Source organism: Thamnophis elegans, unplaced genomic scaffold, assembly GCF_009769535.1.
Source record: "Thamnophis elegans isolate rThaEle1 unplaced genomic scaffold, rThaEle1.pri scaffold_76_arrow_ctg1, whole genome shotgun sequence".
NCBI classification, from domain to species: Eukaryota; Metazoa; Chordata; class Lepidosauria; order Squamata; family Colubridae; genus Thamnophis; species Thamnophis elegans.
Genome location: NW_022473906.1, coordinates 303,165 through 319,688, shown reverse-complemented (window position 1 = coordinate 319,688; position 16,524 = coordinate 303,165). Strand labels below are relative to the sequence as shown.

At 41.3% G+C, this 16,524-nt stretch overlaps 1 protein-coding gene across 4 annotated transcripts; it reads right to left on the bottom strand.

Annotated features, from left to right (window-relative positions):
* Window positions 1-2,393: 2,393 nt before the first annotated feature.
* LOC116523641 (TBC1 domain family member 7-like) lies at window positions 2,394-16,270 on the bottom strand. Of its 4 annotated transcripts, none has more exons than XM_032238770.1 (9): window positions 15,797-16,270; window positions 14,258-14,344; window positions 13,892-14,011; window positions 12,279-12,359; window positions 10,013-10,200; window positions 7,308-7,445; window positions 3,087-3,232; window positions 2,686-2,812; window positions 2,394-2,544 (listed from the first exon to the last, which is right to left on the bottom strand). In XM_032238770.1, the coding sequence occupies exons 3-9, from the start codon at window positions 14,001-14,003 to the stop codon at window positions 2,458-2,460; spliced, it is 879 nt and encodes a 292-aa protein (XP_032094661.1). In that variant the 5' UTR covers window positions 14,004-14,011; window positions 14,258-14,344; window positions 15,797-16,270; the 3' UTR covers window positions 2,394-2,457. The 4 variants fall into 4 exon arrangements, with proteins under 4 accessions (XP_032094661.1, XP_032094660.1, XP_032094659.1 ...); XM_032238769.1 differs by having other exon boundaries at window positions 15,801-16,270; XM_032238768.1 differs by lacking the exon at window positions 14,258-14,344.
* Window positions 16,271-16,524: the final 254 nt, after the last annotated feature.

The window sequence follows — 16,524 nt, the reverse complement described above, 5'->3', positions numbered from 1 at the left end:
GCTAGGAGTTCAATTCCAACTGACTCAGCTTTCCATTCTTCCAAGGACGGTTAAGGACGAGGACCCAGATTGTTGGGAGCAATATGCTAACTCTGTAAACTGCTTAGACAGAGCTGTAAAGCCTATATATCTAAGTGCTATTGCTATATCTGATATTCAAACTCCGATCCCATTTCCTCTGTTGGTTTAGCAGCTTGGTAATTTCTGCTGCCAGAATCCATCTTCTGGGGTGGGATAAGGGATAATTACCTCATTTGGTATACGTTTAGTCTTGGCATGAGAGGAAAAATGCAGTCACTTCCAATGCTGCCTTTATCGAAATAAAAAAGTTCAAATAATTTATATAATGCCCTTTCCTTGCGGCATAGGATAGTATACAATACAATACAATAGCAGAGTCGGAAGGGACCTTGGAGGTCTTCTAGTCCAAATGGCTATCCAACATCTTAAAGACTTCCAGTGTTGGGACATTCACAACTTTTGGAGGGAAGCTGTTCCACTGATTAATTGTTGTGTCAGGAAATTCCCCCTCATTCTAAGTTGCTTCTCTAGTAGAGCAATTGTGGCTACAAGATTCAACCCTTTTTCTCCGTTTGAGAGAAAACCAATTCCACAGGATATATACATATAGAATCAAACTTTATTAAACACAGAAAATGTAAGGACAAAACCTATTTTGAAATGTAGTATGAAAAGATAGACATTCAAACTGGAAGATAATTACAGAGCTGTCCAGATCATGGTCATACAGCAACTTACAAATTAGTTTAAGAAAGAAAAATCTAAAATACAATAGACCAGAAGATGGGCAGTGATCTAATTCAGAGAACATTCCGCAAAATATCTGTACAAACTAGACAGATTTCCAATTATTAAATTAATATAGCAGAAGGAAAAGGTATGTTCATTAAAATAGTGTAAAGATTGGTGTTAAATCCCAAATAGAGTTTACAGGTTTTCAATCAGTGGTGGGATATGACCGGTACGGGCATACCGGAGCCTGCTGGGAGCAACAGGTACCGTTCCGGTACGGTGCTCTGGAGGGCCCGCCCACCCTTCTTACCTTTATTTGAGTCGATCAGGGCTTCCGCACATGGAGCGGCGCCTGCTCTGCCGAACAGCTAGAGCATTGCAAGAGGTAAGTACGCATGCACGCACTGCGCGGGTGCATGTGGTGGGCGCACGGCCCCGTTACACCCTACCGGTTGCACCGGGATCCGGAACCCACTACTGTTCTCAATGTATAACCGTTCAGCCAGTGGCTATTCCAAGTAATGATGGCACTAACTGAATGAATGGTTGAATGAAAACCATGATCGGGAGTTCCAGCCATCCCAGTGGAGAATCACGATCTGGAAGCGCCAACACAAAGATCTATCTTCACCCAAGAATATTTAACCAGGTCAGATAAAGTTCTAAAAAAATGCACTCATATAATGTTTAATTTTAACCTTGATTTGTTTCATGGCTTAGCAATGTTGTGCAAACCTAGCCTATCTGGTTAGTTTATAATTTATTATAGTGTGCCAACCATGAAAAAACAATCCAAAGCAATTTAACTGGACTTTTTTCTAACACCAACAGCTATCGACTCCCTTTTTGTACATTTAGTGATTTGCACATTATCTTTGTTTTGTACAGAAACTGAGATGTATAAAAGAACTTCAGCCAATTTATTTCAATTACTTTAGGCAGAGCTAGGACCTGTTTTACTAAGGGTAGAAGATTGTGCTGTTGAACTGTTACGGCCCACATACTTTCTTTAAATCTAGAGGAATCTGAATGATAAAAAAGAGCTTGTTTAGTTGAATACCTCAATAAATAGCAATCACACTTAGATTTGTATACCGCTTCACAGTACTTTACAGCCCTCTCTAAGCGGTTTACAGACTCAGCCTATTGCCCCAACAATCTGGGTCCTCATTTTACCCACCTCAGAAAGATGGAAGGCTGAGTCGACCTTGAGCCAGTGAGAATCAAACTGCCGAAATGCTGGCAACCGGCAGTCAGCAGAAATAGCCTGCAGTACTGCATTCTAACTACTGTGCCACCAGTGAGGTGAGAATGAATGAACACTATATTAAGTTGATCAAAACCTTCCTTTCATAATGCTTTGATCAAAATAAAAGAAGTAGAGAAAAAGAGCAGCATTTATTTATCTTTGCTTGACATTTTTCTTCTCCCAGTTAGCCTCTTCCTAAAAAGTATGTGATAACAAATATTTCTGACAGGAAATCTGTGACTTTCCAAATGTTGATGAACTACAACTTTCGGAATCCTTCACCATTCACAATGTTGACTGGGACTTGACTGCTAGGAGTTGTCATATTATAGATTTCAACTCTCTGCAACAGGAGTGACACATCACAATTACAACCACTGTACCCACAATATTTAAATTAATTATATATTTCGGAGAAGGAAACAGAGATAAAGCAAAAACAAATGCAGGTAATTTCAAACTGAATGAGCAGGGGTTCCACAATGTTTGTGCCACAGTTCAATAGCCTTGCTCACAATTGCATCAGTATTATCTTGAGGTATCTATGAAAGATAAAAACATAGCTTGAAATACAGAGGTATTTTACAGTGCAGTCTTGAATGTGTTTGAATGTGTCTTCAAAATACTATTGAATTTGATTAAAGCACTGTTTTCTAAGAAGCTGGAATGTATGAAATACTTACATTTTCCAACAACTGTTCAATTTCAGCACTAGTCAAGGCCATCAACTTCATTTTAAAGGTTAATAAGATCTCAACAGCAACAAAGACAAGGATTTTGCAAGAACCGCTAATAACCTTGTCCCAAACCCTAGAAAATTCAACGAGACCGTCATAAAATTGCTAATTTTACAATATACAATTTACATTATCATTATATTGCCTTTGTAATTAAAATTTGGTGAAGCCCTAGGAAAGCTGAACAACTCCTAGAAAAGCTGACAAATTGTCATTTTTCAGAATGCTGGTAATATAATTGACTGTCAAAACATCATGTCTATGTGATTCATGGACATATTCTCCACTGGAGACTACAGGGACTTAGGTTTTCCAGTGTAGGAGAGGTGGAAGGGAGAGAAACTTGCCTTTGTAAACTTGATTCAGGTAGGCATCCAGCAAAACACTTTCTAAACCAAAGATTATAAGGAAGCTGGCCCATTGCTGAACACGACTTCAGATATGCAAGAAGCCGGTTGTCCTCAAGGCTCAGGATTTGTTCCAGAAGTTTTGGCTGCAGTAGCATAAGTATAAAAAGAATTAATGAAATATGCTAAAATCAGATTAAAAACTTTCCTTGTTCATAGATAGTTGTGGCAAGAAAACCATCAAATTCAATTTAGTGTGATATATGAAGCAAATGACATCATGCATGATCATTCTTCCAGGTCAGAAATATGCATAACAATATATTTCCAAAATCATTTGAGAATTCCTTTACAGAACCAGTTTTGTAAAAAAAAAAAAAAGGAATCACATGGCAAAAGAAGCACATTATGACATTTTTATCATGGCACCAGTTTCTGTCTGCTAATCCATTGGATTTTTTTCCAGTGGTTCTGCTTCACACATGCAATTTGCATGCATACAGGACTGTATCCAACATCTTCAAAATTACTGGTCACATTTTAAGAATAACACTCTCCCCACCCCCTCAAAATCAGGTCTTCCAGGGTACATTTCATGAATGTAAGACTCCCTTATGGTCACCTGATCAAAATTTGGACATTTGGTAACTGGCATGTATTTATGACGGTTGCATCGTCCTAGGATCACGTGATCACATTTTGCAACCTCCTGTCAAATAACGGGAAAGCCAGATTCACTTAACAACCATCTTACTAACTTAACAAGTATATCTATTCACTTAACAACAGTGGCAAGAAAGATTGTAAAATATGGTAAAATTCACTTAACAACTATCTTGCTTAGCAACAGAAATTTGGGCATCAATTGTGGTCCTAAGTTGAGTATCAGGTTTTCAAGGTCATAATCAGCACCTTGAATTACATCCAGAACTAGGCATGTAATTAATGCACAGAGAGCAGTGATGCTTTGTGGCTGGATTTTGAACCAGATGAAACTTCCAAGCGTTTGTCAAAGGCATCTCTACATATGCTGCTTTGCAATAGACAAGGTGTGAGTGACTAGAGCAGAGCTGTCAAATTCCTGGCCCATGGGCCAGATGCATCCCTGGCCACACCCATGCCCAGTTTAGCGAAGGGGGGGGGGAGCCCCGACACGTCACATGATGCTGCTGTGATGATGTGAGTTTGACGCCCCTGGACTAGAGCATGAGTGATCAAGTTTGAAGGGCCTCCTAAACGAGGAAAGGATGCAGCTGTTGCACCAAGTGAAGCTGTCTAAAGGCCTTCCTGACCACTGTTACTACCTTTTACTACTATGGTTACTACAACCATAGCCACTTGGTACTTGATGTTCCATCCCCATCCCGGCCTGCATAGCCATCAGTCCCTGGGGCCGAACTTTGATAGCTTCACTCTGCCAGTCTGGGACTGAAAGATATAATTGTGTAAAGGAAGAAAACTGGAAAACAGTGCCTCCAATTCTCAATCCCTGGAATTGATTCCGAAGGGAAATTGCTTTAAATCACCGTGGTTTACTTGAAATAACTAACCTCCAAACCAAGTAAAGGTTAGCACATTTTTAAAGTTCAGGTACAACAATATAATGCAGTTAATCAAAACTGAATATGAATGTTTGCAATCTACTCCTAGCAGATGTTTGTGCAAAAGGTAACATGGGGCACGTGAAGCCCAGCAGGAAGCTGGATCACTTATGACAATAAATCATCATATATTGTGACACACCCAATCTCTTCTATCACTCTTTGCAGCCTCTTGGTTTTGTCAGCAACTCTCAAGATAATGAATTGTAACATAAATCATCAACAAAAACTGATAGAAGCTAATCAGTAAGAGAGGTGTGTGTGTGTGTGTGTGTGCGTGTGTGTGTGTGTGTGTGTATACATACATACTGAGAATGTTCCAATCTCAGAGCAAGCCCTTTTATTTTAATTATATATACATACATGTTGTGGCCCAGCAGGAGCCGTTGGAGCTGCCACCAGACTCCGACAGCGAGGGGCCCTATGAGTCGGCTCTGGAGGATGTGGAGGACCCTGGACAGGGTTCCAACTCCGAGCAGGGCGCAGAGAGGCTGGTTGGCCACCAGGAGGCACCTGAGCCTTGGACCAGTGGAGAGGAGACAAGGGAGTATGATCCTGAAATCAGCAGCGATTGTTCCTGGATGCCCGGCACCGAAGAGCTAATAGGTGTCAGGAACAATTATGCAATTACAGGAGGTAATTGCACTCAGCTGGTGGTCATTAGGCTCCTCTCCAGACTATAAAAGGACTGCTTGTGCACTCGCCCCTTTTGCAGAAGTCAACGCAGGAACTAATGTCGGAGAACATTATTGTGAGCTTGGCAGGCTGGATTGCTGTCCAAGCTTGTCTGTTGTTGCCAAGGACCTGTCTATCTGTTAATTAAATGCCGTAACTTATCTTTGGCTCGGAGTGTGTGTTGGTGTGGGACAAGGGTGAGTCAGAACACATACAGTATACATAATTAAAATAAAAGTGCTTGCTCTCAGATTGGAACATTTTTTCAGTTATCCTCTCTTACATGATTCATCTTGTCTGAAATAATCAGCATATTTCCAATCTCCCACTAGTGTTTCAAGTGTCACTGGAGGAGATCACACATACACCCAAAGCCAAGGGCAAACAAACTATCTCCTACTTTATCACAGCGTATTTTCTCCAATCTAGACCACAATTCTTCGGTCTTCTTCAAAACCATGATGTATATTTTTAATGATAGAATCCCTTACGCCACCAGGTTCAAACTTTTGGGCTTGGACAACCTGGAACTACACCGCCTATGGTCTGACCTAAGCACAGTACACAAAATTATCTGCTACAACGTCCTACCTGTCAACGACTACTTCAGCTTCAACCTCAATAATATACAGGCAAACAATAGATGCAAACTCAAGGTAAACCGCTCCAAACTTGATTGCAGAAAGTGCGACTTCAGCAACAGTGGTCAATGCCTGGAATGCTCTACCTGACTCCGTTGTTACATCCTTTAACCCCCACAGCTTCAACCTTAAATTGTCTACCGTGGACCTCACCCCATTCCTAAGAGTACCATAAATGGGGTGTGTGCATAAGCGCACCAGCGTGCCTACCATCCCTGTCCTACTGTCCCCATTTATTTGTACTCATTTTCTTGTTCATGTCCATGTTTATACTTATACTTGTTATCTTGTACGTGTTCGACAAACTGAAAATAAAAAAATAAAAAAGATACCTTGCCAGAAGCAAGTGTCAAAAAATACAGAAAAGTGGATTGGACTTATTATGGAAATTATCTTCTTTTACCACAATCCCGAATCCACTTTTTATAACAAATGCAAAATAACGTGGTATCGATGGATAATGGAGTCTATTATAGAGTTTGTATACGCACAAATTCAATGTAAATATATGCACCCATGTTTTACAGCTACATAAATCCACAACAAATATTAGAAATGGCCAACATAACACTAGAAAGTGTTGATCCTAGGCAATTGCTGTTGTTTTTTAGAGGGGGAATATAAACCCTACAAGACAAGCAAACAGCGGGAGTCAATCATGCTAATTTTTTAATGTTCCCATTGATATCTCATGTGAAATTATTTAAACCAACAGCCCATAGCCAGAAACTACCTTAGATCATTGTAATTATCTTTGCTTCTCCCAAACATTTGCATGTAATTTTAAACATATATTTTCCTTATCTCTAACAGTAAGTATGATATATATTATCAATTATATACAGGCAGTCCGCAATAATTCATTTAGTAACCAAAGTTACAAGAGCAATAAAAAAGTGACGTGACTAATTTCTACATTTATGACCAAATGCAACATCCTCATGGACATGTGATCAAAAATCAGGTGCTTGGCAACTGACTCATATTTATGATAGCTGAAGTGTCCTGGGGATCATGCGATCTTCCTTTGCAACCTTTTGACAAGCAACGTCAAACGGGGAATCCAGATTCACTTAATAATTGTATTACTAACTTAACAACTGCAGTGATTCACTTCACAACTGTGGCAAGGAAAGTTGTAAAATGGCGTAAAACCCACTTAACAACTGTCCTCACTGAGCAACAAAAATTTGGGGCTCAATTGTAGTCCTAAGTCAAGGACTTACCTCTACCTGCCATCCTATTTCTATATTGGACGTTCGCTCATATGTGCAGTTCCGCAGAGATCACACTTATTTTCTTACCAGCTGTGGTAATGACTCCTTGTACCTATTGTTTAACTGGTTCACAAAACTACTGACTAGCCAGTAGCAATCAACATTGTCTTCCACCATTTCTTCCATTGCTTTCGCAATAGCAAGGAATATCTCATCTTCGGGTTGCTAGAAAACAAAGAGGACATGGCAGAGAATCAGAGAAAGACATTCATGCATTCAGTTAAAAAATTGCAATCAGGTTCCCACTAATAAGCAAATGTGTTTGGTACAAATGTGTACGGAGGATGCTACCCAAAACTTTCTAAATCCGCAAAGCTACGGGACTTCTGAGAAGGAATGGTGAACGGAAAACGAGTTCACTAGAAGTGGAGCTGATGACCTCAGCAGAAGGGCTGGCTCTCCGAACAAGGAGAGGACTTGCGATCACTCACAATTGCTCCAGACAATTATGGAGTGAGGATATGACATCAGTGGATTTGAAATTGCTGGGAAAAGAGGACATAGTCATATTTTGCTTAAACCTTGGCCAGCACCTTCAAAAGGACACTAGGTTGGCTGATATCATTTCCTAATCCCTTTCAGAAATTGCTTGTTAACTGCTTTCAGTTACTAGGATCCTTTGGATGGACAGGTTTTATAGCACAGGAAGAGTTGTCTTTCATGTTTAATGAAAGAGGTTTCAAATACAAAGGCTTGTTTTCTTTTGTTCCATCACGCCCAATTTTCAGAGACAGCCTGGGTTAAGTTCCTGCTGTTTGTTTGGCAAAGTTTTTCAGAAATGATTTGCCACTGCCTCTGTCCTAGGGCTGAAAGACAGTGACTGGCCTAAGGTCACCTAGTTGATTTTGTGCCTAAAGCGGGACTAGAATTTACAGTCTCCTGGTTTCTAGCCTGATTCCTTAACCACGACACCAAACTGGTTCTCTAAACATGGACATTTTGAAAGGCATTTTTGAACAACAGATCCAGAAGGTAAGCTTAAGACCCTCTGCATCTATAGATAAGACTGTGTTTAAAAGACATTATGGAAGAGGAACACGTTGTATCTGGGTCCTAAAGACCGGTTATTATAAGTTAAAAATAAAACTGTGATTGATAGATGATTTCAAGTGGCCCTCATTTACCTTCAATAACCATCTGAACTTACGACTATTCTGAAAGAGAGATACTTAATTCTGACGTTTGGAGTGTCCCTGTATTTATGTTGGTGATTGGATTACAATTACGACACTGCAGCATAATACCGTCATGCAATTTTTAACCTTCACTTCCAACTTTCAACAAGCAAAGTCAACAAGGAAGCTAGCAGGAGGTTTGTCAGCCTCTGTTTTGCTGCTTGCTTTTCGGCTGCCATTGAAACGGGGAGGGAGGACTGTTATTTGGGAGTTGTTCTTAGCATCTACTGCGCATGTGGCCAAGGAGGGGAGTTTCCTGCCAAGGCCAACTGTCCGGCATACCAACCTGATGATGCTTTTTGAAGATGTCTTCCACCTGACAGCTGTGGTGATATTGGATTGGACTATGGACTGGGGTTACCAAGGGGAGGGGAATAGGTCATGCAATGATATCTAATGCTTTCGCGCGCTTTTGCTCAGATCCAGCTTTGCTTAGCTTCTATTTACTTATAATCAGTAAAAGGACTCTTAATTCTGCAAAATGGAGTTGAGTGGTTTCTTTCTTGGTTATTAAGTGAAGCAGCTTTGACAAGGTTGCAAATGGCAACCATGTGGCTTTGCACTGAACGACACAGTGGGATTCCCTTAACAGCAGCAACCAGAAGTGCAGGATTTGTGGTGCGGTCACAGGATGTTGTCCTTTATGACCTTATCACTTAGCGTCAAAAATTCCAGTCCCAATTGCCAACTTCAAGACAACCTGTTATCAGCCCATTACACACTGTGTAAAAATACCAATTTGAGGGTAAGATAGACTATATTTATTTATTTATTTATTTATTTATTTATTTATTTATTTATTTGTCTTGTATGCCGCCCACTCCCGGAGGACTCCGGGCGGCTCACAAAAGACAAGGGAAAGGGGGGAACAAGACAAAGACAACATATTAAAAACAAAACCAACATTCACAATTTCTATGGAGGTAGATGCTTCTCAGCTCTCCCCAGCCTGCTGGAACAGCCAGGACTTGGTGGCTTTGCGGAAGGCCGGGAGGGTAGTAAGGATCCGAATCTCAACAGGGAGCTCATTCCAGAGGGCCGGAGCTGCAACAGAGAAGGCTCTCCCCCGGGGAGTCGGCAGCCGACATTGGCTGGCAGATGGAATCCGGAGGAGACCCAACCTGTGCGATCTAATTGGTCTGAGAGAGGTAATCGGCTATAAACGCAGTTTCAAATATAGGGGCCAACAAAGGGCTTAAACAAGGGTATATTTCTTTTTCATTTTATCAACCCAACAGGAAATGCCCTAAGCCAGGGGTGGGGAACGATGGGCCCTTTTATGACTTGTGGACTTCAACTCCCAGAATTCCTGAGCCAGCCATACTCAGGAGTTGAAGTCCACAAGGGCCCAGTTCCCCATCCCTGCCCTAAGCGAAAGTTTCATTCCCTCACATTGACTAACAATACTGAATCTATACTGCTATACATAGATGATGCTGTCACATTACTGCAAATACCAACATGTTTTGAGCAGCCACGGCATTTAATCTCAGTCAGAAAAAAAATCTGGGTTTGTGTGTAAAAATCTTATTAAAAGAAAAAGTAATCTTCACTGACCAAAGGAAAAGTTGAGTTCTGAGGTAGCTTTCCTGATTCCAACTGATATATCCGGAGGAATACTTCAACCTGTGGAGTAGAATCTGTGATAAAGCGAATTACTTGAAGGGCACGATATACATCCCCATATTGCTCCTTTCTGTATTTCATCACAAATGCATGAGAGTCATGGTGAGGTGGGAGAATTCCTTTAAAGAAAAAGAGGAGAGATTTAGATTAAGTTCTACTTGTTCTAAGGGTGAAACATTCATCTTCATAACAATTATTCTCAGATCAAATTAAAAAAAAAGATCTAGCATTTGTTCCTAAGAAATGCTTTGGCACTGTAACTGCAAACACTACTTTGCTAGCCATATAGTACTAAAATTCTCGTTGTGCTTCTACATTTGTTTCTATTCTCAAGCTAGCTCAAACTATGCATTATATCGCAACTATTTTTGAATCAAGGTACCTAAAATACGTTCGGAATGCAAAATCTGGGACCCATTATTCCTGTGGAATTGAAATTCCACAATGTTCAGACCAGCTGTGTTTGCAAAGTTGCAGGCACTGAAGCATCCCCACAATCCCAATTGTAAACATGTGAGCAGCCAAGTTAGTGGGGGAAATTGGCAGGTAGTCAGAAGTCACTTCTGCTCCCACTGTTTTTTTTTCCACACCCATAGTCCTTCTGTTTATCTTTTTAGGTTAAGTAAATATTGACTTACTACTGAAGTTCATTTGCCATTATTATTATTATTATTATTATTTATTTGTCTTGTATGCCGCCCACTCCCGGAGGACTCCGGGCGGCTTACAAAAGACAAGGGAAAGGGGGGAACAAGACAAAGACAACATATTAAAAACAAAACCAACATTCACAATTTCTATGGAGGTAGATGCTTCTCAGCTCCCCCCAGCCTGCTGGAACAGCCAGGACTTGGTGGCTTTGCGGAAGGCCGGGAGGGTAGTAAGGATCCGGATCTCAACAGGGAGCTCATTCCAGAGGGCCGGAGCTGCAACAGAGAAGGCTCTCTCCCGGGGAGTCGCCAGCCGACATTGGCTGGCAGATGGAATCCGGAGGAGACCCAACCTGTGCGATCTAATTGGTCTGAGAGAGGTAATCGGCAGGAGGCGGTCTCTCAGGTACCCAGGTCCGATGCCATGTAGGGCTTTATAGGTAGCGACCAGCACCTTGAAGCGGATTCGGAGACTAATAGGTAGCCAGTGCAGCTCGCGGAGGATAGGTGTAACGTGGGTGTACCTTGGTGCACCCACGATCGCTCGCGCGGCTGCATTCTGGACTAATTGGAGTCTTCGAACACTCTTCAAGGGCAGCCCCTTGAAGAATTATTAGAATTATTAGAATTATTTTTCCATGTACACTCTTCTTAGAATATTACAGGACTGTGCAGCATTAGGATAAAAAAAGATGGTCAACCTAGAATTTCATTATTCATTCTGGTCTCATCAGACTGCATTACCCTTCTCTCGAAGGATGACCCAATGGGTCACAGCACAGCTTAATGTTTTCTAATGTCTCTGCTAACAAGCTGCAAGGACAATTTCCTTGCTAAAGACAGTGTACCGGAGGAATGAGCAGAAAAGCAAGCCTCAGTCGTGTACTTTTTTTTTAATGAACGTGAGAACTCCCTGTAAATATATGTACATATATGCAAAGGGACTTAGATATGATTGATTTAGGATTAATTACACAATAGAGCTTTTATACAGAAAACTTCAAGCATAGTCCAAGCCTCCCATTTATTAACAAAGTTACTGATCATTTTTAACCATGTATTTATTTTTAGGAAACAAAACAGGGAGACTAGTCTTCCCCATCCCAGATACAGATGTGGTTGAGAAACTGAAATGTACAGTTCCAACATATTTGAAAGAAGCCAGGATTGAGAAGCTGATTAAAAACCACAACTGCCTATTTTGCTTAATAGCAGCTTTCTGAAAATTTCAATTATTTTTCCCAGACTCACCTTAACAAATCTAGAATAGAGCAATTGTTAAAATACTTTCAGGGTGGAAAAAAATAAAAATTCTTTCTTAAATACCAAAGGTACTCAGAGACATAATGCAAACTATTAGAAATTTGACTTTTATGTGTTACAATAGCCAATTATATTGCTCAGTGCCACTTCTTAATATATTTTAATGGGTGCACCTGCTAAGGCATCTATTGCAAGGTTTTATCGGGGAGCAGAACTGCAAGCAGATCAGCAAAGCCACCCTTGTTATTTATAAGGAAGCCTTTGGTCTTCATCAATTTCCATACCTAGAAGCACCTTCCATACCAACATCCGGTACATGGATGGGAGAGGGAACCTTTGACTAAATGTGCAAAGCTTCTCAATATCTGTAAATAAAGATACAAAAACATTGTTTAACAATGTTATGAGGCAGCTCTAATCAATACTCACACTGGAACCCTGGCACTAGAACAAAAGGGTCCTCAGAGAATATTCCCCTCTGCTGACACTACTTATCTCCTGTTTACAATGCAGTCCTTTCAGCAGTCCCAAGATGGTTCCACACTCACTTGCATTCTGATTCAGGTGACTCTGAGGACACAGATGAGTTTCCAAAACCAGAATATTAATAACTGCCTAGTTGCAGAAAGTATGGATCCCTTCCACCCCCCATCCCCTATTAGTTAGAATTGAAGAAGCTTCTTGTATGAGAAGCAAACAAGAAAAATCAGAAAGTCCAATTGCCTTTAAAATAAATCCACCTTTGAGACCAGAAGGCAGGATAAGAAACAATGGATGGAAACTAATCAAGGGGAGAATCAACCTAGAACTAAGGAGAAATTTCTTGACAGTGAAAACAATTAACCAGTGGAACAGCTTGCCTTCAAAAATTATGGGTGATCCATCACTGGAGGTTTTTAGGACACTGGACAGCCATTTATCCAGAATGCTTTAGGGTCTCCTGCTTGGGTAGGGGGGATGGATGAGAAGACCTCCAAGATCCCTTCCAACTATGTTGTTCTGATACAAGGACATCATTCTGGACCAACTAAAGCTTCCAAATTCTCAACGGCAGCCCCATGTAGAGCATATTACAGCAGTCCAATCAAAAGGTGACTTATCCTCATCTACCATTCTTACTTCCAGCAGAAGACAGATTTAAAACGATTTGCTTCTATAAAATACTTAAGATGGAATATTTTCACAGGCTGAAAATGGAGGAGAGAAAAAACATATTTCTCATCCCTCGTTTCTATCTTGCTATAATAACATTTCGGGTTTTGGTGAAAATGGATATTCAGTTGTCAAAGAAATTCAGAATCCAGAGAGTAATTCAGAAAGACAAAAAAGGTACTGTATTTTTCGGACTATAAGACACACCAGTGTATAAGATGCACCAAGATTTTGAAGAAGTAAGGAAGGAAAAAAAAGTTTTTGCCTTCTCTCAGCCCCCAGTAGCATTCTGTAGGCTTCAGCAGGGCTGGGCAAGGCAAAAACAGGGGCATTTTTGCCTTGTCCCAGCCCTGTTGAAGCTGCTGGGGGCTGAGGGAAGGCAAACAAGCCTCCATTTTTGTGAAAAACATGCCGTTTTTTGCCTATTTTTTGTAAAAACGGGGGAAATTTTGCCTTGCCCCAGCCCTGCTGAAGCCTGGAAAATGCTGCTGGGGGCTGAAGGAAGGGGGGAAAAATCCCCCGTTTCTGCGAAAAATGGCCAGTTTGCCACAAAAAATGAGATGGGGGCGGGGCTTCGGGAGAACAAAAATGGCTGTATTCGGTGTATAAGGCGCACCAACATTTCCATGCTCTTTTAGGGGGGGAAGGTGTTTCTTATACTCCAAAAAATACGGTAATTCTGCCCAAATTCAAAACACACCCTTAGCAACTATAAACATTATACTACATAGTATATTGCACATACCCAACCGATCATCTTTCAAAAGAATTTCTAATGATTTTTTTTCTTCAACACCACGAAATCCTACTTTTTCATAGTACACGGATCGGAAATTTCTCTGAGGATCCTCAGCCATGCCTCATTCTAAAATAAAGACAAATTAAAGTATGTCACCAAATAAAGTGTTTTACCATCAGTATATTCAACAAGAAAATGTTGCAGTACAAAATTCTGTTTGGTGTTACATTCAGTCACATTCCTTTCCAAATAATTAATTCCGCTTCCTTTTTTGCCTCTTTCCCAACCTGTCCAACCTTCCTCTCATTGGCTAGATCAGTTCTGCTTCCAGTGTTAGTTTGCAATATTTTAAAGACCTTGAAGTCTACCCACCCAAGTAATATTCATAGTCCTTTATGTGCAGGGTGAATGCAGTTTTGACTGTGCATGAACTGGAACACAGGGCAGTGTTCAGGATTTCTAAAAAAAATAAGACACAAGTCTGATGTAGTTGTGATTCTAAACCATGATGGGAAACAGGGATAAGCAGCAAAATTAAAGCCAGATTCTTCCCTCCTTTCCACTTCTGCTATTTCTTTTTCCTGCACAGTGGGTTTCATTTTCTGCACACTTCAATTATGATAAGTCATCAGATACATTTTGGGGGGTATGTGATACTGTTTTGGCTACACAGACAATGCAATTCACACTTTAATAATGCAAAAATAAGAAGCATAGAAGCATATGTTGTAGTTGTCACTAAAGGGATACTTTAGACGCTTTCAGGTTTCAGAAAAAAATATGGTAACTTCATTTTTACTTCTTTGCAATAAATAAAATAATGGGATGCATGAAGAAAGTGCATTTCCCAAGTTTAAACCTTACCTCAGTGACAGGCAGCGAACTAGAGCGAAAGGATACTTGAGGTTTATTGCTAAACATTAAGTTGGTGTTTTAGAGAGAAACACTGATAGTTACAGCATAGTTTGCTTCTAAAAACTAAGGTGTTTTTTTTAATAGACCCTGGAATTTTATTAAAAAACCAACAATCCTGCACAATCTAGTTTCACTACAAATTATGGCATTAAAGGATTCTTGCAAATCAAACTAAAAGTTTCCAGAAAGCTCATCAGTTTTGGAAAAAAGATTTGTAGTACAATATTTTAAAAGATTTTCAAATATTTACTAAGTGGATTAGCATTCCAGTCACAAAGTGGATTACAGTACATGGAAGACTTGAGTGATAAATATGTTAATCTTCTAAAGCAGTGGGTCTCAACCTTCCTAATGCTGTGATCCTTTAATACAGTTGACCCCCAAACATAAACATTATTTTGTTTTCTGTATTATTTTTGAAAATGTGTTTTCCAATAGTCTTAGGCGACCCCTGTGAAAGGGCCGTTCGGACCCCCAAAGGGGTCCCGGTCCACAGGTTGAGAACCACTGTTGTAAAGCAACCAAACCAAACCCATCTCCATTGTTTCTGAAGTTAAAGAGTTACCTTTGTTTTCATTCTTAGGCTACAGGGGAATTTTTTAAAAAGGAAGACCCATCACCAATTGTTTACACCTATGTTTCCACAGCTGGTTGTTGTGTGTTTTTAAATTTTGTATTGTTATGTTCGTCTTTTTATCCCCCTGTCTGTACCCCCTTCCCTGACTGAATTGTGAGCCGCCCTGAGTCCCCTTCGGGGGAAAAGGGCGGCATATAAATGTAATAAATCCAATCCACAGCTCAGAGGAGCATGCATATTCTTATTTTCTGTCTCGATTCTCAAAATAACCCCCTTGAAATAAATTGGGTTGAGTTTTGGTTTGGGACAAGCTAACAAAAGTCTTGGGCTGGACTTGAATCTAAGCGCCCCCCCCCCCCCCCACAATTTGGACCTTCAAATACACAGACCACGGTGTACCCTTGGTGGTATCAAAGTACCTACTACTAATAGGAGATGAAGTCTAACACAACCGGAGGGCAGGCACCAGGCTGCAAGGAACTGACTTGGGAGGATAAGTCGTTTGAAATGCCACAGGGCAAAGGCGCTAGTCCGCAGGATATCCACGAGGGCGCCTCTCTCTCTCTCCTCTGGGGAACTGAGGCATCTGGTGAGATGGACAACAGGCAGTTGACAAGATAGCTGAAAAGGAGGCCACCGCGAGAGAAGAGCTTAAGGTAAACTGAAATAAACGGCGGGGGGGGGGGGGAAACAGAGCAACGAGATGGGGAAGCCAGCGGGTCGTAACAGTGACTGAACGCCAAAGATAGGCTGACTTGGAAGGCCGTCAAAGCCGCCGCGACTGGAGCAAGAGAAGTAGCTGGAGACACCCGGCTGAGGCAGCTAACAAGACGGCCGCTTCTGGATTCCGATCCGGCCGAAACGAGAGCCACGCCTCGGCCTTGCCAAGCCAGTCGGCAGCTCCGCCCACGAGCTCCACTGCGCAGACTCCAACCGGCCCAGACGTGAAGGGGAGGGAGCAAACTTACGGAGGCAACCGGGCAGCGCGAGGCCTCACCTTTCAGTTATCGCGAGTTCTCCGGCTTTGTTGCTTTCCATAAAGAGAGAGGTGGAGGGGGGAGAGAGAGACGCTGCGCAGGCGTGCAGCTGTGGCTGCCGCCTCTGGCGGAAATGTGTTCGAATCTCGGTGTCGGTTCTGGCGGCTGGC

Bases quoted from the DNA above. Each gene is read 5' to 3' on its own strand.
- LOC116523641 (XM_032238770.1), bottom strand. From the start codon at position 14,003: ATGGCTGAGGATCCTCAGAGAAATTTCCGATCCGTGTACTATGAAAAA. The intron at 3,233-7,307 runs GTAAGAAAATAA...ATGCTACTGCAG, and splicing joins AGGAGTCATTACCACAGCTG to CCAAAACTTCTGGAACAAAT. The intron at 2,545-2,685 runs GTAAGTATTTCA...TATCTTTCATAG, and splicing joins TTGAACAGTTGTTGGAAAAT to ATACCTCAAGATAATACTGA.